The sequence below is a fragment of the Pholcus phalangioides genome, unplaced genomic scaffold, assembly GCF_987345545.1.
Source record: "Pholcus phalangioides strain wild (caught in Gottingen) unplaced genomic scaffold, Ppha-v1.0 ptg000009l_1, whole genome shotgun sequence".
NCBI classification, from domain to species: Eukaryota; Metazoa; Arthropoda; class Arachnida; order Araneae; family Pholcidae; genus Pholcus; species Pholcus phalangioides.
Genome location: NW_028301602.1, coordinates 46,381,916 through 46,403,692, shown reverse-complemented (window position 1 = coordinate 46,403,692; position 21,777 = coordinate 46,381,916). Strand labels below are relative to the sequence as shown.

The window sequence follows — 21,777 nt, the reverse complement described above, 5'->3', positions numbered from 1 at the left end:
TAGTAGTACGGCAATATCCTGACTTGTGTCCCCTTGAATTTATGTTGTCTTGTGATAAAAATGATTGGACAGAGAAGGCTTTTGACATTGTGTTCTTAGAGACAAATTTTCCCCAGATACGATTTTCATAAAAAACTCTACAAAAAATATGAACAGATAAAAAATAATAAAGGAAATCCACAAATTTACTACCTATCTCCTCTTGAAGAGGAAGGATCATTATCATTGGAAAAGTTTACATTGATTTATGCATTTTCTGCCATACATAGTCTTCGAACGAATTACTGGCATAAGTCTGGGTATCACTGTAAAGCCGTTACTGACTTTTCAATTAAAACAAAGAAAACTTTCTCTCAACTTTATAACTCCTACTGGCTGAATTTCAATTAAAATATATAGTACTAGCTATAATACCCGGCGTTGCCCGGGTTTTCTTCAATGAGGCTTTTTTGGATCACGTGATATCTCCCTCTTTCTTTGAGGGACATGCAAACCGTGTCTAAGTTAACCAATATGACGACTTCCTGCGCGACTTCATGATATAAACAAATCTAGATTTAAAGGAACATAGAAACGAATATATATTTTTTTCTTTTTTAAGGGGTGCTAGGTATTTCGATCCCCCCCCCCCCCGAACTTTAAGTTCTCCATCTGCCTGTTTCAGCTTTCAAAAATGCTTAATTGAAGCTGTGGAATTTCTTCGATGTACTTTACGGGCCCATAATTAATTTTAAAACATCCTAAACTATGAATTTATGCAGTTGAATATCAAAAGACACTACGGAGACATTAATTTTCGCTTGAGAAGATATAAATAAAAAGTTGAAATCAATGTTATTGCATGAATGTCCAACTCAAAAGTAGGTCCGGCTAATTACTTCATATTTGATCTCCTGGGCTTCGTATATCTCTAATCAAACTCAATATTTCAGAAATCTAGAATTCAACACAATTTTTAAAATTATGATGTGACAGAAAACTCCACAAAATTTCCGCATTTCTACAGTAAAATCGGCAATTTTAACACTGATTTCTGTGGGGCATCATCCTTTGCCTTACCCTCAAAGTGATGCTGATGATGGTGTCTATTCAAAAAGCTCTCATTACTGGGAGGATTGAATAAAGTGGCAAACCATTATAAAGGCATAAATATTATACATATACGTACAGCATTAAAGAAACGGCAAACCATTGTAAAGGCATATACACGTCTTAAACGCATTGCTAGGGAACCACGGTAACCAAAGTAAACGTTCGGAAAGTGATTGTTGAGGCCCAAAAACCATTGTAGCCCTACGGTTTTTTGCCCATTTGGGGCATTTGCCCTGGTCTGACGAAATTTTAAAGTAGCCTATCGTTCAAGTCGGGTCCCATTTGGTATATATGCAAAATTTGGCGACGATCGATCTAAAATTGTAGATTTGTATAGAGAACATACACACACACACACAGACACACACACAGAAAATCAATTTTATATATATAGATTATAGACCATTAATACCTTTGTCTGCAATTTTGACAAATAAGCTGAATCCCTCTGCTGATCTCAAATTAAGGCGTTGTGAAATGTTTTGACAGAAGTCTTTGGCTCGAGTACTGGAGTCAACTTCAAAAGCCTATTCCAAAGTATCCCAAAAAAATTAATAAGCTTAGAAACATGTATGATATAGGAACTTAGAATATTCTGAAAAAAAATACAAATCCTTGGTTATATAAGTTATAGAAAACTGATATTGAGTTGGTCAGTAAAACTGGTCTAATACAGACTGTAAGTAAAAAAGCTGTGTCACTCTAATCAAGAAATAATGCAAAATAAGTTCTAGAATGTTCTGTTTCTTAGTCAATTTAATCTTCAAATGTAATGTTCAGATAACCCACATGCAACTGTCCTGTTGAGTATGAGATGATCCTAAGAGCCTACACAAATAGTTGCCCCCTCCAGACACAGCCTGGTCATAACTTTTACACATTGTTATGAAAGAAATAAAATAATTATAAAAAAAAATCCTGTATTACCTCATCAGTATCATCAGGAAAATATACTTTGTGGAATATTTGTGTAGTTTTGTGTTGAATAGCTTCTACTTCCACCAGATGAGGAGGATATTTACGCTGTCCTGATCTGTTAGAGAAATTTTTTTCAGTTAAAAAATTAATAACATGATATTACAATGTAAGTCACAAGATAACAATAAATACAAATGTAATAATGTAACCAATATGTATTTAAAAAAAATTTCAATATCCATTTAATTATTCTAAAGTTTTACTTTGTTTGAAGGAAATAACCATTCTCTTTCAACAGGCATCCAGGGCACACACAAGTCACAAAAGTCTTGTAGGAAAATGATTAAATGATGGGTTTTTTTGTGTCTATTGAACTCAAATTTAATACATTAGCCCCACATCTAGGAACAGAAAGCAGTACCTCATTCTAATGGGATGATTAAGTTGTTATCATCATTTAAGAAATTACATGAAATATTAAAAATGACCATACATTCTTTGCAATTTGGATATTATCTTGGAACGAATTACTGACCTAAATTCTGAGCATCACTGCACACAGCCTCCAACTTTTGGTTCAAAAAATAAAAATTTTCACTGACATTTATAACTTGTACTGTGGCAATAAACAAATTCAGTGTTTGCTTATTGTTCCAATTCAATTATCGTCAACCTAAGATATCTGCAAGTTTTTCGAAATGTTTAGAGATTGAGGTATGCTGTTGTTCTTGTGTTACATCATGTTTTGCTGTGCAATTTTCAAGTGTTTCATTCTGCTCAGAATTTTTGATAAACCAAAACTTGTGGCAGTACAAGCAAACTATCTGTTCATAAAACAGAAAGGACCCTTTAATCTAAAGAACAAACATGTTTCCCAATCAGCTGATTCAATTGATTCTTAAAGTGTAGGTATTTTAAATTCTTTGGAATCTGTGACTCAAATGTCCCTGACATGCTGGTCTACCTCAATGTTTCCCAGCATGCCCCAGCTACCAGTATAACATGAAACTAACATGATTATGATAACATAAATACATTAGGGCCACGTATATATACATACACACAAAACACATTTCTACATGTACTACTTCGGTAGAAATTTCAGAGGAATGTGTACGAGGTGCATGTATGTGGTCGAGTGGTCATAGTGACAGACTCGCGTTGCGAGATTCCAGGTTCGAACTCCACCATCGCCACAGTGGTGGTCGGCTGAATTTGGTTTTCTGTGGTTCCTAACTTCAAGGTGTGAATGTGAGCCGATCTCTTCTTTAAAGTCTTGCCACAGAGAGCAACAGACCTATAAACATTACAAATGTGTGTCAATTCAATCATAACACATCACTCACTTTACTTTTGAAATATAGATGGCAGCACTGAAAAATCAAACACAACACTACATACGCACTCAGACTGTTAGGTACACACACAGTTACACTTCCGGCACAACTCACTAGGTAGTAAATCGCCCATAGATGGTGATAGACCTGAGTTGTGCTCAGTTTGAGAGAAAAGAAAAGGTTAAGAAAAAGTGTGTGAATGCGAGCCGATCTCCCCATTAAGTCTCGCCACAGAAAGTAACAGGCCTACAACAATACAATTATTCAGTCATTACACTTCACTCACTGTTAAAAAATTGATGGCAGATGGAAGCACTACACACAACAAGCATTACACAGAAACAAACTTCACATCACATGCACACACATTACAACATGTACCAATTTGTTAGAAGTTCTGCAGAGGAATATGGACAAGGTGTATGTGTGGTTCAGCAGTAGTGGTTAAGAAGAAGCATGTCGGCTACAGGGTAATACAGTATATATGTGATATGTAAATTATAAACACTCAATCAAATCACATATTCATTTTAAAGAAAAGCAAATAAACATTAAAAATTAGTCATACCTCAACGTTTTCTGTAATCTTTGTAATGAGTCCATAGCTATTGGGTGCCTCCTTGTTCTTAGAAATGATGTCAATTCTTTCAGAAGTGTCTGACTTGGGGCAAAAAGTCCTGTGGCCAGCCACATCAACTCCCATCCCCGCTCCTCACTTAGTCTGGAAATTCATGATTTAAAATGTAATTAAATAAAAGAAGTGTGATGGATTTTTTTTTCTTCAACCTGTTGCTTGCAAGCACCACAGTGCTTCCTGAAGCACTTAGAGTGCTCGATGCTTGCAGCGAATTTCATGCTCATTAACCCCAATGGCCCCTTGTAAAAATCTCATTCAAAAATAAAAATCATACTGATTTTTCAGGTATACGCATGTCAAGCTTGCCCTAAGGGTATTCTTTTGATGATGGGTACAGGCAATGCTTGTCACTAGAAAAAGGATGAAGACCTCTGTTCTAGAACATTCAACATTTATTGATTCCTCATTAATTAGAATTTTAAAAACATTAAAGAAACATGTGTAAATAAACACTAATTGGAAAAAAAATATCTAGGTATGCAAATAATAATGAAAAATTTTAAATTCAGGAAGATTTGTTCTGTGGGTGAGTTGCATTATCAGTGCTTTGAAAAATAACGTACAATAAATGATATGCTATGATTGGAAATGCAAGTTTTTAAAATGGGAAGCCCATACCGAATATGAGCCAAGTACAACATGCATAAAAAATTATCCGCCCCGGATATAGGCAAAACTGATAAATGGTCAAACCATATACATATTGGATTATTTTTTAATAAGACTGAAAAGATAATATCAATATAATTAGTATGTTAAATAATCTTCATGAAAAAACCAAATGTCTATTTCTGGTAACATACCTGTTTTTGTTATCAGTCAACTGCTTCATAATTTGGCAGTAGATTTCATCTCTCAATATTTCCTATAAAAAGAATACAAGAATCAGAAAGCTGAGTGGAGTTGACAAGCTGACAAAAGCCTCGCCATAGAAGGAAAAAAAAATTAGAGGTGACCTACACAGATAAGTGTACGCAGAATTTTCACAAATTGGGGGAAGGGAATGTAATAATTTTTTTCACCAAAAGATTTATTTTTGTTTTTTACTACTACTACTTAACCGAACATGCACCTCGTACACATTCCTCTACGGAATTTCTACCGAATCGGCACATGCTGGAGAGAGAGACAGAATGTGTGTTGTGAGTGTGTTTGGTCCTAACATATTTATGTTGATGAGTTGCGCTTGTTTTGTGTTCATGCTGCCATTTGGCTTCCATTTTCTGAAGTAAAGATGGAAATGCTTGAATTTCTCTTGTTTTGTCAGTATCATGTTGTGGGCCTGCCTGCTCTCTGCGGAAAGACTTTTTCAAATGGGAGACCGGCTCACACTCATGCCTCAAAGATAGAAAACTGCAGAAAACCAACATCAGCCGACCACCACTGTGACATCAATGGGGTTCGAAACTGGACTCTTAAGACAACAGTCTAGCACGATGCCCACATGACAGCACAGCAGCTTTGTTTTTTACTGCAAAAGCTCACTAAAATCTTGCCAGGGGGAAGGGGAGAGAAGGGTGCTTGTGTACACTAGCGCAGACCTATATCCAGCAGTGGAAAATGGATGATATAGCCTTTTCTTTATACATTTTGGTGTAGAGTGAATCCCTGGACTAAAAAAAGTAATTGTAGACTAGAGGATATTGAATTGATTATGCTAAAACTGGTTAATGCAAACCGTGAAAAAGATCTAGCATTTGCCATACACAATACAAAGCAGTGTTCGCTAATATGCATCTTAATGCATGATTAACTCATCAAAATTAAATTTTATTCCTCCAAATTTTACTGAAGAGTGAAAATACTCTTTTAAATTGTAGGTATTTTTAAACAGAAATTTCTGTTTTTCATTTAAAAAAATGCACCCTCTTTTCACAAAGTTAGGGCAAAAATATTGTAGAAAAGTGAAATTGCTCTTCAAAATTATGTTTTCGGATAACACTGTTACAAAGGTAGGCAGCTACAACTGTACGTAGTTTGTCCTGGAAACTACTACTAAATCGTATATACATCTCGTACACATCCCACCGTGGAACTTAAAACAAATTCTACGTGGCAGAATGTGCGTGCATGTGTTTTATATCTGATATGAAATTTGTTTTTTTTTAAATAATAACGTGATCCTCACGCATTCCCAAGGGATCAGCATGATCCGTCCAGGGAATTTGTTAATCAATTCATTTCCGAGGGATGTTTGATTATGGGTGCAAAAGAAGTGCTGCCATCTGTTTTCAGAATTTGGAAGTAAAAAAGATTTTTTAAATGTTGTAGGCATGACTGCTTTCTGTGGAGAGACTTTTCTGTCCTGCAAACTAGGTAATTTCAGATGATTCATAAATTGCATCGAGGAAAGTCCTCTGCAGTGTAAGTTTTATAGTTTTTTTATTTCTAATCATTTTACTTTACTTTTCATCTTTACTTCCATTCTTTGTAACACCTATGTTACAAATAACATGGCAAGAAATGAAATATAAGCTTGACATCCTCAACATCACTAAAGGTATGCATGCAGAAAATTTTGTAGCAATTAGAAAAAACAAAACTCTTTGCCATTTGTCTCTAATTCAATAGCTTTAACTTCAATAGCTATTTTATATATTTTTTTCAGATCATGTCAGAACTTCTGGAGCATCCTGTATTATCTCAAAATAATATTAATCATAATTTTATACGCACATGCTTCAATGGCCCATCATAAATCTGATCAGTTAATTCATTTCCAGTTCGAGTTCTTCTTGAAGGCAAGTCTCCCATATATTTTAGTAGAGGTGACCATTGTTAAGAAAAATATGTGTACACAACAGAAAACAAGGAAAACTAAAATATTTTCTTGGAATTAGCTATAAAAACATTAAAAAAGAAACCATCTAAATGAAAAAAAATAGAAAAGTGTACATTAACTTACTTTTTTTTCCATTTTCCTTAAAACTGAGATATCACCAAGGTTTAGAATTAAACATATGAAAATTGATATTGTACAATCATCTATGATGCATATGTGTATATAGCATATGATTTATGATTCCGAAACTCTATTAGTACTTGCTTGGCAAAAAGAACTAAATATGAAAGGATATCATTAAATGCAAAACAGGCTTCTTGACAAAGCTCTTCCTTATTAAGCAATTTTTTAAGTAAAGGTTGCTTCAGGGGTTCTCTTGAATGGCGCCACAACTGCTCATTGTCTCGTTTCCTAGCAGTTGATAAAGTAAGTGTTCGTGGAATAGTTCGTTTAGGTGGTAACCTGAATAAAAATAAAGAAATTAATCAACTTTACAATTAATTACTTAATTTTTTCTTTAAAATTAAAGTAATACCCAAACTGGAAATAGATTAATAGAGCTGACAAAAATGATGCTTCGCCTCAAAAAAAAACAAAAAAACACTACCACCTACAATTACAGATTTTTAGTGTTAAAACAAATTTAAAAATATACATTTGATGTATTATGTATACAAGTTGCATAAAAATCCACGTTAAAAATTTGAAAGAAGATAGAGATAACAGAGAGAGAAATTATATATATATATATATAAGCGTATTAATTTCATAAGCCCAACTGAAAACAACCCCATTCCCTAGAAACAATAAGAGTACTCCAAGTGTGTAAATTTGACCACCTTCCTACACAAATCATGGTGTAAGAAATGTCCATTGCTTTTTCAAATACATATTGCAACAAAAATCTTCATTTTCTATCGAAAGTAGTCATGCATGACACTAGCAATTTTATTGTGCATATTTTGAAAAATAATGATATCCAGAGTTTTCAAGACATCTGCAGTGTTAACAGCAATTCCTGTTAAGAGATGCATTCCAGAGGCAAAAAAAAAGGTGTTTCTTAAATGAGTTTAAAAGTCCCTCATGGAAAGAAAGTTTACATTATCAATGTGAAACGCTGGTGAAAAGCTTTTTTTGATGTTTTATGCACTTCCCATAAAAGATTTTTTGAATGTATTTTTTGAAACACCATGTCAATTAGTGGATGCAATTTTCTGGGTAGCACAGATAACTTCACTTTTTTTGCAATGCAGATAGTTTCCAGATTCCTGACATTTTAGGATCTTTGGGAACGGGAATTGTATTTCTTGAGAATTCTCAAAATTATACTTTTTATTTGATTTTTACCAAAAATATTGAGAATAAAGCATTATCCCCCCCCCCCCCCGAAATGGTCCCCTGGGTCAAAATTTTTGCCACTATAACAATTTTCTAGAAACATGTGAAAAAAATTACACATCCTAGGCAAAAGTTTCATCCTGTTTCCTTTTATGATTATTAAGAAAAAAGCTGCCATGAAACAAGTGAGAAACACGTACAGTTGTTCAAGTACAGTAAAAATTGAAATGAGAAAATATGTGAAATTTATGCTGTTGATGCCATCTTTTTTAAATTGATGTTATTAGTACCACCAAAAAATGCACTTTTGAGTATTTATATGCCACAAAAAGTTTTAATTCGTTAGTTAATGAACGAAATTCAGTTACATTGTAAAAAGGTTTATCACAATACATCTCGGTGTATTACAGAAAAGTAGCGATATCGAAAACTTCATCAACACTTTCTGTGATCACACAGGTGGTACCAAATACAGATATTATAATATGTGATGAGTTTAAAAATATGTTGAAGGGTATTTTTCAAGCAAAGTATAAAAAATATTGTTGGAGCAGTTTCAAAATATCCTAAAAAATATCTTTATAGTTGGGTTTATCATAGTAAAGGATATTGTTGATTCGAGAGGATAGACTATAGGCAATTTCACACAAGATTTGAAAGAATCTATAGTTGTAGAGCGATTTATCATTATATCGAGTAATGTTGTAGTAACGTTTCACTGTATTTGAGTTTACAAAATTGACTTAATATTGACTTATTGACCAATATTAACAGAGTATGACATTCAAGAGAAAGAAAAGCTTTCCTTTTCTTTTTTTCCAGTTCCCAAATACTGGTTTTTTTTTAAGTTTAACATGAATAATTAGTAATTTCATTAGCAAAATTGAAAATATTAACGCATAAATGGGGAAAGATAAACTTTTCAGAATGACTAAAAAGGTTTAATTTCATTATTCCTAAATTAGTTTTCTTTTTTTTAAAATGTACAATACGTTTGATATATAAAAGATAGAAGTTTTTCAAAACTTGTCATAATAATTGAAAGATTTTATTATTTATAAAGAAAAGTCCAACATCAATTGTGTTTTATTTGAAAAGAAATTTCCAACAGAAAAAAAAAAATCCACATGAAGACAAACCTGAAGTGGTCCATTGCATACTCTTCAAGAGTATGGGGCTTGTCGATGGGATCAGGTCCATTCATAGGTCCAGGAGAAATAATACTTTTCTGGTACTGTGCACCAGCATCCTGAGAGAACAAAGCTAAAATATTGTTTGGAGGTTTGACTAATGTAGGAAGGACATAAACAAATTCGGAGGGGAAATCTCCTCGTTCATGAGACTTTTCATTAAAGCCTGAAACCCAATTGTTTGTAGCAACGAATTCACCACAATGGTTTTCATCTAACAGAATCAAATCTCCTTGACCAAATGATAAATAAGATGATCCTTCACCTACAAGTAAAGTTTAAGGGCATGAAATAAAGAGTCTTGACAGTAAATCTCACTGCACGACTATAAATTGATACAAGACATTACCTTTATATTCTTGTAATGCAATGACAAATTTTGATCGCTTCTTCAAACCAGACAAGAAAAATTCAACCAACTCTTGTATATCCTCAGAATTAGGTGACTGAAATGTGAATTCTTCTCCTCTGAGTGTATTTATCGTGAAACTCTGGAGAAATGGTCGTGTCCCTCTGAAATAGATAAATTAAATTGTAAAACTATTTTTAAGTAAAAGTTGAGACAATGCAATATATATTATGCAAAATATTCATATTCATTAATGATGTAATTGGTAGTGCTTGGTAAATTATTAATTAGCAAATGAATAAAAATAAAACCAAAATAGGAATATTATAAGACATCTTGTTCGAAAACATGTACAAAACAAATCAAATTAATTTGAGATGTTTTTTTCTCAGCCTACAACACATCTAGGAAAGAGACTTTCAGGACATAATACTGCAATAAACTTTAGAAAGAAGTTAATTGCCTCTTCTGGGAATCGAACGCGGGTCCTCTTACAAACTGCGCAATTTGTGTCTCTAGTAATTGGTTAGCACATTTGCCCAGTTTAGAAATGAACTCAGGTTTAAATCCCAGACAGACAACTAACTACAATTTTCAAAGTTTGCCTTGGAATAATATCTAGAAAGTCCCTTTCCTACAAGACACCCCAAATCTGCAAAGATGAAATTTCCTATGACATCACAACCTAATTAAATAACTAAAAGATCTCAGCAAACAAAAAGATAGAGAACAGCTGATATAGAGTAATTATTCTCTTGCATACTCACAATACGCTACATTTTTTCTATACACACAAGCATTTTCTATTCATAATGCATTATCATAAATTGAAAATAATAATTTTTTATGACTGCTTTAAATTTTTCGAAGTAAAATTGCATAAATAGAAAGTAGGGCTTCCAGATGGATTTGCGCTAAATTTTGATTTGTTATAACAAAAAAATGAAACAATACAACATATGATATACACAACATATCTCTTGAAGGCCACCCCTCTTTAACGACTAAAAAAAATATAATTACATTTTTTTAAAACTCTTCAATAACAACCCCCTCAGATGTGGTGACTGCCCCTTTTTACGGATGATTTTTATTTTTATCCCACCAGTGTCTGGAAAAACCAAATTTTGTTGCATTCATGAAATTTTATAAAAAAACTCAAACTCACTTTTGACTCGCTATTGATGTAATTTCAGGAAATGATAGTTCTAACAGAACTTGCTCTTGATCATCCACTACGTACACACCAGTCCAATTTATTGCTAAAATAACATCATTTTTGGGCAAATGTGGACCAGATGAGCGTACAGCCTCATAAAAGCGAGAAAATAACAAAGGCCATTTGAATTTTGCATAGTCTACAATATCTTCTTTTACTCTCACTGCTTGTACTCGATCTCTGTAGTAATAGGACTGAAATGGAATATATAATTATTTGAATCAAACTAATACACAAAGTAAAATTTGAATATATTAAATAAAACTGAAATATAAAATAAAAATTCTTACAAATTGTACTCTCAAATTTCTGTAAATATGAGCAATAAATAATTTCATATCATATAAATAATACATACAAAGATTACATTGGAATTTGAGGAATAAATTGTGAAAAAACAATAAAAATTCTCCATACCTTTTTACAAGCTGTAAATACAAGACCTGACCACCTCTCAATACACTTTTCAGAATTTTGAAAGCAGTAATCAGGAATATAATTTGGCAACAAACTCACAAGGCGATCAACATTCAGATCCAAACCATATTCAATATAATACTGCTGTGCTGCTATCATAGCAAGATCCTCTTCCTAATTGAAAAAAATGAGGAGGGAATTAATGTAAATATCTTGCCTTTATGATGAATGACTTCTAAAAGATCTTTATGAGGAATTATATTTATCTTCAATCCATACCTTATCACATCTGTATTCACCAAATTTAACACCTCTGACAACTTGTTGGAAAATTAAGTTAGTTGCAACTACATCCTCAGTTGAATCATGCCAGGGTGCAAAAATTTCTTTACGGAAAAATAATCGCCATGGAGCATTTCTTTCTTGCGCTCCTTGTTCCTTAGCATATTGTTCACACTGGGAAATGGCATCCATTACATGCTCACCTCCACTTCCTAACGATGATACCTGAATATATAGGTGATGTACATAAAAAATAGATAAGCTGTGTGATACAGAGTGCCACAGAATTTTGACAATACAATTCAGGTACATAGTGTAACAGGAAGTTTGAAAATCAATGGTCAAGCAAATACATCCACTCTTAAATCAGAATTTGAGCAAAGACAAATACTTTTTCATTTGTCAAATGAAAAATCCTACGTAGACTGAAACGATGAAACTCTCCACTAATTTTTCGAAGTACAGATGACTGGATACCAAGCAAAGATAATTGGAAAGAAAAGTCACATTCCTCTGTGGGGAATCGAACCACCAACCTCACACTTTCCGCAGTCCTATTCACTATTGGGCAATCCCATTCAGCCCAAAAACACAGTGTTCTTAGGAAAGAAAATGTGTGTCCTCTGTAGTGTAATGGTAGAACATGCGTTCGGGAAGTGCAAGGCAAGTACTTAAATTTGGATCTTTTCAATGCGTTTTTAGATATTGCATTTAACTTCTGAAAAAAAAAATACTCCTTTGTATAGATGGCTTGAAGTGAAATTGTATCATCATGACAGACAAAGTGCTTAACATGCCAAAGATAAAATGTTTTATGTTCATACTTCAAGCCATAGAAATGGAATATAATTAGCATACCTTATCAAAAAGAGCTATATACAGAGAAAAACCAAACTGATCTTTCAAGTTTATTTTTTCAGAGAGCTGAGCACATAATTCTCTAGCAGTTGTTGCAGAATCAGCTAGAAGGGTCTTAGTGTTCCCATCCATGAAGGTGATTGGCAGCATCAAAGGTTTCTTTGACTTAGTTGCTTGCAGTTCAAGCCAGGATGGAGGCTGACCTCTGGTACCATTCATGAAAGTCCGCCTTAATCGTTCCTCGCAGTAAGGAGCATAACCTGGAGGTCCCTCTCTTATAAAATTGAGCAAGTATTTAACAAACTATGGAAGATATAAAAAGAAATTATTTAGTAAATTATTAGACAAATTATCTAACAATTGTGTGTGTGTATGCCTTACAGGTATATGCTTCTTGATAGAAAATATATTTGAATTCTATTAAGATTCCAAAACTTAGAGGGCTTTGAAGTTCTGAAGTGAATAAATTATAAAAAAAATTTATTTATACTATAAGTAAGGTTTTCAAAAGAAGAAATTCATGTGCATGTCATTATTCATCACTGTATTTTGTAGTATTAAACATCACAGGAGTTTGTTACAGCCTAAATAACTTGAATTATATTTTAATACAAGAAGATATATTTAAGAAACAAAACATCGTCCAAGAAGAATAAAAAACAACAGCACAAAATTGCCAACCAAACATAAAACAATATAGACTTCCCAAGACAGTCGTTCATGACTGCGTCATGTGAAATCATTTCAAATTAGGTTTCTTTAAACATGTAGTTCTTCCAGTGGTGTAACATTCAAAGCTAGATTTGCAAGTAAACTATAGTAAACCAAAATAACTACCATAAATATAGTATACATCATTAAAACCCATTATTATGGCCATCAGTTAATGTTCAGAATTCAGACATCATGCAATCCAACTATCAGCTTAATGGTCTGAAAGTGGCATAATAACATACTAAAAGGCAGTCATAGGTGTAGAGTGAAGCAAACAGCTAATGCATTCTACAGCTATAGTATTTTATATTTTAAAAAAAGCATGACTATGTATGACATGTAATGTTCATATTAAATGCATATTATGAAATCACACAAATTGAAGTTATTAAAGGTTTTTTTTTTGCCCAAAAATAAACTTCATTGAATATGGAAATAACTTGCAATCATAAAATATATAAGTATGTGAAAGTGTGATTGCATCAATAAACTAAGGTGTCCCAAAATGATAAACCCACACAAAAAAAGTCATGTTCAATTATATTTTCAATGTCCAATAAATTTTCCATTGTTCTTTATAATATCAAACACTCGTCTAGGAACCGATTCAACAAGTTTTTGGCAATACCCCAGAGGAATATCTTGTCACACTTAGAAGATTGCTTGTTCAAGTTTTGAAACATTTTTCACTCACTTATTATCACTTTCTTCGGAACAAGATCTTGGGAACAATAATTTCCCACGGAAAGTTTTCTTGTTATTTTGAACCATGAAAACAAGCACTTTCCTTTCTTACTACACTCTTATACAAATACAAATACAACGCCATAACAGGCAAAATGCTCAATGAGGTGGCTGAGAAAAAGATGCCCATAAAAATATGGATGTCATATATTTCAAAAATATAGCAACCCAATTAAAAATGCAATTAACAAAAATTGTAAACAATATATACACATGATAAAATATTATACAATGCCCATAAAGAATACTTATGGTTGTCTTATTCTAAGTATGGAATAGCTTCTTGATTTACCCCAATATGTTTATTGTATTTCTTTTTAAACGTGTCAATTGTGTTACAATTTACTACCTCCGGGGGTAAGCTATTCCATTTATTAACAACCCTATTAGAGAAAAATTCCCTGCGACACCATAGCCTTGCATTGTCCCTCATCAATTGGTATTGGTGTCCCCTTGTAAAAGCAGTCGATTGGCAGTGTACTAAAAGTTCATGGTCCATCCTATCCATCCCATTTAAAATGTTGAAAATTTTGAACACTTCGATCATATCTCCTCGACACCTGCGTTCATCCAATGTAAACATATTCAAAAAATGAAGTCTCTCTTCATAACTCAAGCCCCGTGTGCCCATAAGGACACGCCTAGCTCTTCTCTGCACCCCTTCAACCAAGTCTATGTCCCTCTGTAGGTATGGTCTCTAAAACCTTACAGCATACTCCAGTCCAGGAGGAACTAAGCCTCGAAAAAGCGGAAGAATGACTTTAAAAGAATGCGGAGAGACCTTTTTGAAAATGAGACCAAACATTCTATTCGCTTTTTTTACCACCGCTGAACAATGTTCAGAAAACCTAAGCCGCTCATCAATGAGAATTCCCAAATCGGGGACCCTAGTTGCATCCGGGATAGTGACACCACCAACAAGTAAGAGAACCGTGGGTTGTTCGAACCAAAATGAGCGACCATACATTTAATACAAGCTAGGTATAGTTAATGATGGATATATAAATTCATAATGGATATGGATAAACTTATATTTAGGTAAAACCGAAAATACAGGTGGATGTATCACTTTGGGACCCACCTTATTATGAACACCAACTTTCTTCAAAATATGTTTCACACAATTTCCTTAATGGACAAACACAAATATGCAAATGGAAATTACTTTGTCAGAAGGTGCAAAACATCCTACACACAATGACAGCAGAATCCAACCTCGAGCATGAGAGCTTTTATTGGGGTTATTAGTAAGCTGCTTGCAAATCTGACAATATATTTCATCTCTGAAAAATAGAAAAATCACATTTAAAAAAAAAAAAAACAAATTTTAATTACAGGAGCATAATATATTTTCTAAGGATATTTTGTCTGAGTACTGGAAAGTTATAATGGAAAAATTGTTACAATTATAATTAATGTCAGTGGTGGATGGTGATCATAGTGTGGCATAAGGCAACTACTTGAAGGAAAAGATTTTTAAAATTGATTGGGGGAAAAACATTCTAAAACTAATGCCCTAATGCTAAACCTTTCAACCATTTTCTGAGCAAAGGACCAAAAATGATTTAATTTTCAGAGTGATGAGGCAGTGGCAGAGTGACAAGTGGTGCTAATCTTCTATCATTCACTCACTATTTCCAATGTTTTTGATAACAAATCACATCAATATGTATGATCTGGTATGATAACATTCCAAGATAAAGTAAATATAAAAACTAGACTTATAAAAAATTAAAAACTCCAAAAAGAACTTACCGAAGTTCTTCTCTTAGTATGCCATGTCCAATAATGAAATGAAGTTTCTCTAAATTGGAAGTAGGCCTACTTTCCAGCCAGCAGCTGTAGCTGTCAGCTGCAAGCTCTTCCTCTTGCAGTTGTCTTCTTACATCTTCTGTCAATTTGTTTTTCTTTTTCAATGTTAATGAAACCAACTTGTTTCTTATGCTTCTGGATTTCTGTTTAAAGACATCTCCTTGTCCGATTGTTTGCTACAAAGAAATTATAAAATTTAAAATATACATGTTTTTTTTCCAGCAATATCACTTTATCTTTTACTGTGTGTTTTATCTTAATCTATAAACATAAAATTGATTTTCTGTGTGTGTGTGTTCTCCATACAAATCAACAATTTTAGATCTATCGTCTCCAAATTTTGTATATGCACCAAATAGGACCTGACTTGAACAATAGGCTACATTAAAAGTAAGGCAGAGCTGGGCAAATATATGCCCGAAATGGGCGAAAAACTGTCGGGCAACAATGGTTATGGGGCCCTCAACAATCATTATCAGAACGTTTACTTTGGTTACCGTGACTCCCTAGCAATGCGTTGCAGATGTGTATATGCCTTTACAATGGTTTGTCACTTCTTTCAATGCTGTCAGTGTGTGTGTGTGTGTATATATATATATATATAATAGTTTATGCCTTTATAATGGTTTGCCACTTTTTCAATCCTCCCATTAATGAGGCTTTTTGAATAGACAACAGAATCATCATCAGCATCACTTTGAGGGTCAGGCAAAGGATGATCCCATAGAAATATGTGTTAAAATTGCTGATTTTACTGTAGAAATGCAAAAATTTAGTGGATTTTCCACCAAATCAATAATTTAAAAAATTGTATTGAATTCTCGATTTTTTTAAATATTGAGTTTAAAATACCTCGCGCCGCTTAAAAAAGAGAAAAAAATTCATTTCTACGTTTTTTTAAATCTAGATTTGTTTATTTCATGAGTCATGCAGGAATTTGCCATATTGGTTAACTTAGACACGGTTTGCATGTCCCTCAAAGAAAGAGGGAGATATCACATGATCCAAAAGCCTCACTGAACCAGCCATTTAAACCCAGGCAGCGCCGGGTATTATAGCTAGTGATAAATAATTAATATTCATTGAAATAAAAGGTTTTTTCTTTTAAATCTTCATCTATATATATACAAATTTGTTAAGGAACTTAACACTTTTTGGTATGTTAGAAGTTCCTCGGAGAAATGTTTGTGAAGTGCATGTGTAATTACAACAATAGTCCTAATACTGGTTCCTCCATTTCTCCAGCTTCCAAAAAAAATATTTTTCTAAATACCCGGAAAAATGGGAAAGTGGTTAGACCATAGAAATTTCCATTTTTATATTATTCAGAATTTTTGATATTGAGCATCTCTTAATCCCTATACTCAAGATTTCTTGCTACTTTAATAGCTTAAACTTTTCATATTTGTTCTTATACATTTGAAATGAATCACTTTTTGGTGATATATATATATATACACAAATAAATAATGTAATAATAAGTTATAATAAGTCTCTCCAAAAAGGTGAAATATGTAAAGCTTTTGATCAAAAAAATTTTTTAACTTTTTTTACTTGAGGTAAGATTTTCTGACTCGGGTAATTCAAAACTTTAAAAAAATTTCAATACAAATTAACAATACATTTAAAATAAAAACGAAATGTTCCACTGATAATCTTTGAAACATTGGGCAAATAATATTTATATGAAACAAAATACTTACTCCATCAACTCCCATCATTTGTGCTTCATGAAACTCCTTTGTTTTAATGAAATTTCGTCCAAGGGTAGCAGTTACCTTGCTCATGATAGATGTGTTATCCTTCAATGGAAGTACATCATTAGTAAAAGAAGCACAAACAAAAATCTCATGATACGACTAGCAAGTTGAATATAGTGAAAACCTGTTAAAATGTACCTAAACTGCTATATTGAATAGAGGAGTTGCTATGTTATATTGCTGTAGTAATTTTCTAAGTATCTGGTGTGACTGCTCATCAAATTTTTCACATTTCACAAATTTTTTTTCTATAATTGATTTTCCATATGTCTTGAAGCATTGCGCTCATCAAAGTACATATTATCTAGAAGTATATATTTGTATCTGGATTTGATATTTAGAAGAAAAAGCGATGCTAACAAAATGATATTTTGAAGGGAAAAAAACTTACTCTTTCCATTGTATGAAACTTTGGCTCTGGCAAATCTCCCATAAATCGCAATATTGTGATCCATAAAGCTAAAGCAGCCTGCAAAAAACAAAATAAACTGTAAAATAAATTAGGTTGCTTTTTATCATTGTTAATAAGTAATGGTTAGTTCCAAAGATAATGTGTATCTTCATTGAATTTCATTTGTGATGCTAAGATTTTAAGCAAAGCAATTACCACCATAAAAATACATATTAAAGGGGAAAAAATAGCATTTAACCCACCATACAGTCTCCTTGAGTAGCTAATGCCAACAAAGGCTGTTTCAGAGGCTTCCTTTGATACTGCTGGCTGGCATTTCCCTGGAAATATGTGACTGCAAATTTCTGAAACTTGTACTCTGAGAGATCTTCTTGATCGATGGGAGGAGCAGGCAATGTGCCTTCTAATTCACTCATTTCAACAGTTACACTACCAGAATGTTCAAGGTCCTAAATAAACACAGTTCCATACATTGATTGAAGATTGATCAGAACAATTTACACACAATTTTCACACTTAAATACATAAATATTAACTTGGCTGAAATTTGATTTGATATAAATTTAAGTCCACACAATGACCTCATATTTAATGCGCTACATATTTTATTCAAGAAAATAAAAACACATACATTTTAAGCATATATATGAGTGATTCTCACAAATTTGGCCTAAATTTTGTCCCCAGCAGTTTACATTAAATATATTTGGCACATAACTTTTTTCCCAAAACTTTCTATTTATATCCCAGTTTCTAAAAAGTCGCCATTCTGTTATCATTTTTTCATCAATAGATTTTTTTAAAAATTTGCTTGAACAAATTTTCATTTGTCAAGGAAATGCCCTTCTTTTGGCTGTCCCCAGCCCATTTTTAAAATTATAATTTTCTGCCTTAAAACAAAAATGCATTCTTTTTCTTAATAATATATATTTTTTAGAGGACTAGTACACTTTCATGTTTCATCATTTTAATAATTTTTAAATATTTTTTATCAATAGTTCATAGCCAAATGAAAATTCTCCCCAGCTTTTTTTTTCCATTTGTGGCATTTGGAAAACATTGGTATAAGTCCTACACCACCAGTTACCACCTATCAAATTTTGTGTTGAGAAGGTTAAGAAGAATGTAGCCATCACTTGAACCTCCTTTTAAATCAATTTTAGAATTGTAAATTAATTCACAAATTAAGTTTATGCAGGAAAAAAAAGGCAAGTGTTTTTATTAAATGTCCTTCTCCTAGTTTTTTTTTGTGAGAAATATATAATAAAAATGATTTTCACTTTACCACATGTTTAAGTTCAGAGACATCTATTATTTTCTGGAAAACGTGTTTTCAACATGGTTAGTTTTCGATCAGTGTTGCGAAACATGTAAAAATGTCTTTCTCCTGGCATTAGGTAATCAGAAGGAAGGTTTGATCATAAGTTAGAGGGGGGGGGAGAAGTAAATAAAATCCAAATTTCTTGGTTGCAACATTAAGCTGCAGTAATTTATCATTGTTTTCCAGCTTTGAGGTGCAAATGTGAGCTGGTTCTCAATTTGAAAAAGTCTCTCTGTAGACAGCAGGCAGACTTACAACATGATACTGACATAACATGACAATTTAAACTTTCCCTCTTTACTTCAGAAAATGGAAGACAGGTGGTAGCACAAACAAAAAACAAGTGCAACTCAACAACATAAATATGTTAGGGTCACACATACACTTGGAACACAAATTCCGGCATGTGCTGATTCGATAGAAATTCAGTAGAGGAATGTGTACAAGGTGGATGTAATTATGATTAACTAGTTGTAGTAACATTTCATCTAAAGACTTTGCTTTCAGAGTACAACTTGTGCTCTAGCAAAACAGAGACAAATTAGAAATCTGTTATTCCCATAAAATTGACAAAAAAAGGAGTGAGAAAACACAAATAAAAGAAAATTAAAATGCAAATGGCAAAAAAATTATTCAGAGTATCAGTGCTTGTCCAAGTTTAAAATAAGCTACCAAAGCAGACGGAACATGTTGCAATTATGAAGCATAAATATCCAGTTAAGTCAGAGGTCTTCAACCTTTTTATAATAGCGAGCACTGAGCACTGTCTGTACCCATCATTAAAGGAAATGCACCCTTACATTAAGTTTAAAATAGGAATGCATGAAATCAGGATGATTTTAATCCTTGAATGCAATTTGTACAAGGTGTTCAATCGGAATGGTGATTAAGTGCTCCGCGAGCACAATATCGCACACAGGGATTGAGAACTCTGAGTGCTTCAGGGAGCACTGTGGTGCTCACAAGAAACAGGTTGAAAATACCTGAGTTAAGTGTTGAAACAGGCAAAATGCCTTGTTGGATTTGAATATCTCTTAACATGGTTAAATTTAAATTAATTTTTCTCACCATGAAATTTTTAACAAGCTTCATTGCTGACTATATTTCATTTATCAGCAAGTAGAGAAGGATTTTTAGGAATTTTTCTGGATTTTTTGATTAAATTTTTTTTTGCCCAATTTTGTGAGAATGACCTATATATATATTATATATATCAAGTGATTTCTTGTTTTATGAATGCAATAATAAACAAAATATAAAAAAACCAATTAGCTCACCTTAAATGCTGATGGTGCAGTTTGATCATTATTGGAATCGGTTCTTGGCAAAAAGTCAAACATCGCATCCACCTGAAAAATGAAGTTAAACCATCAAGAGTTTTGGAACAGACAAACACAGACAAAAATGAGTAATAACTCAAATACTGGAGGAAAAAGGAAACTTCAATCAAATCGTATATAACCAAATTTAATCAATATATAAATATATATATATATTTACAAACATGAAGTACATGTCCTACAATTCATAAAATTTTTATCCTTCCTTAGAGAAAGTATTCTTTCTGGATACTTAAGCTAGAAGAATCCTACCTACACAGATACTTCTCTGAAGCTCATCTTTAAAAGAACTTGCTTACAAATAAAAACCAAAATAAGTATTTGTACCAATTTTGAGTCATCAAGCTGCTCTTCTTGGCGATTCATGGCATCGGTTATCACAGCCTTTTTATGTTCAATTCTCTTCCGTTCTGATACTTCCTCTTCATGCAATCTAAGTTCCAACTCTTGCAGTCGTTCCTAATGAAAATTGTGCCAAAAGATGAATTGTTTTTAAAAAAAGTTCACCTACCAGCATGAATTATCTAAGCAAGAATACTGAAAAGCTAATAAGAAACATTGAATATATGGAAAAGATTTTTTTCAAAGATGATATTGTGATTTTAAAAAAATAAAACTATTTTATTTCAAACTTCTGCTTCTGTAAGAAACATTTGAATTATCAATGTAATATGGATTGTATCAAATACATAACTATTAATTTATCATAGAATTGACATTAGTGTTAACATTCATGCTTTACATTACACACTAAAAAATACAATAAATATACCCTAAATTTCTGTTCTGCAACTTCATGGGCTTTCCTTGGGTTCATTTGCTTTCGGAGTATAATTTCGTCTTGATCCCTCATTTTCAATGCTTCAAGGCGATGCCGGTTCTAAAATAAGCACAAAACCACAAATAAGTGATATAAATAATATTGACACAGTTAGTACATGAATTACCTATTTAAAATAACAAAAGATTGATGAAATCTACCTTGAAAACTCACAACCTTACTGCAAATACAATTATTTAAACCTTGATAATGTGAAAGACTGTCAAAATTATTTGGTTTAACAAGATTTCATGGAGCAAACAAAACTGTTTTCAATTAGAGAAAAAAAGAGTTTGTGTGACTTTGTATCTTAATAATTATTTAAAATTTTTAACCCTTTCAGTGGCAATTAGAAATTACTAAATATATGCCCCCTTCAAAATTCTGTTTTTTTTAATGAAGTAGACTTTTGCCTAATTTTCAGCAGGTACAAAC

The 21,777-nt window shown here is 32.7% G+C and overlaps 1 protein-coding gene across 3 annotated transcripts in view; it reads right to left on the bottom strand.

Moving 5' to 3' along the window:
- The window catches only part of ck (unconventional myosin-VIIa ck), a 64,704-nt gene that overhangs the window by 17,186 nt on the left and 25,741 nt on the right, over positions 1-21,777 (bottom strand). For all 3 annotated transcript variants that reach the window (XR_016193224.1, XM_089236399.1, XM_089236400.1), the window contains exons 20-39: positions 21,295-21,402; positions 20,850-20,981; positions 20,460-20,531; positions 18,104-18,310; positions 17,841-17,918; positions 17,393-17,491; positions 15,633-15,865; positions 15,043-15,160; positions 12,420-12,722; positions 11,559-11,786; positions 11,280-11,453; positions 10,812-11,056; positions 9,644-9,807; positions 9,244-9,559; positions 7,062-7,228; positions 6,661-6,752; positions 4,788-4,849; positions 3,916-4,068; positions 2,020-2,125; positions 1,505-1,619 (exon numbers count right to left, since the gene is read on the bottom strand). Coding sequence is in view for 2 of the 3 variants with exons in the window: in XM_089236399.1 (XP_089092525.1) it covers positions 1,505-1,619; positions 2,020-2,125; positions 3,916-4,068; positions 4,788-4,849; positions 6,661-6,752; positions 7,062-7,228; positions 9,244-9,559; positions 9,644-9,807; positions 10,812-11,056; positions 11,280-11,453; positions 11,559-11,786; positions 12,420-12,722; positions 15,043-15,160; positions 15,633-15,865; positions 17,393-17,491; positions 17,841-17,918; positions 18,104-18,310; positions 20,460-20,531; positions 20,850-20,981; positions 21,295-21,402 (3,172 nt within the window). In the remaining variant the exon portion in view is untranslated. The remainder of the gene's footprint in view (positions 1-1,504; positions 1,620-2,019; positions 2,126-3,915; positions 4,069-4,787; positions 4,850-6,660; positions 6,753-7,061; positions 7,229-9,243; positions 9,560-9,643; positions 9,808-10,811; positions 11,057-11,279; positions 11,454-11,558; positions 11,787-12,419; positions 12,723-15,042; positions 15,161-15,632; positions 15,866-17,392; positions 17,492-17,840; positions 17,919-18,103; positions 18,311-20,459; positions 20,532-20,849; positions 20,982-21,294; positions 21,403-21,777) is intronic.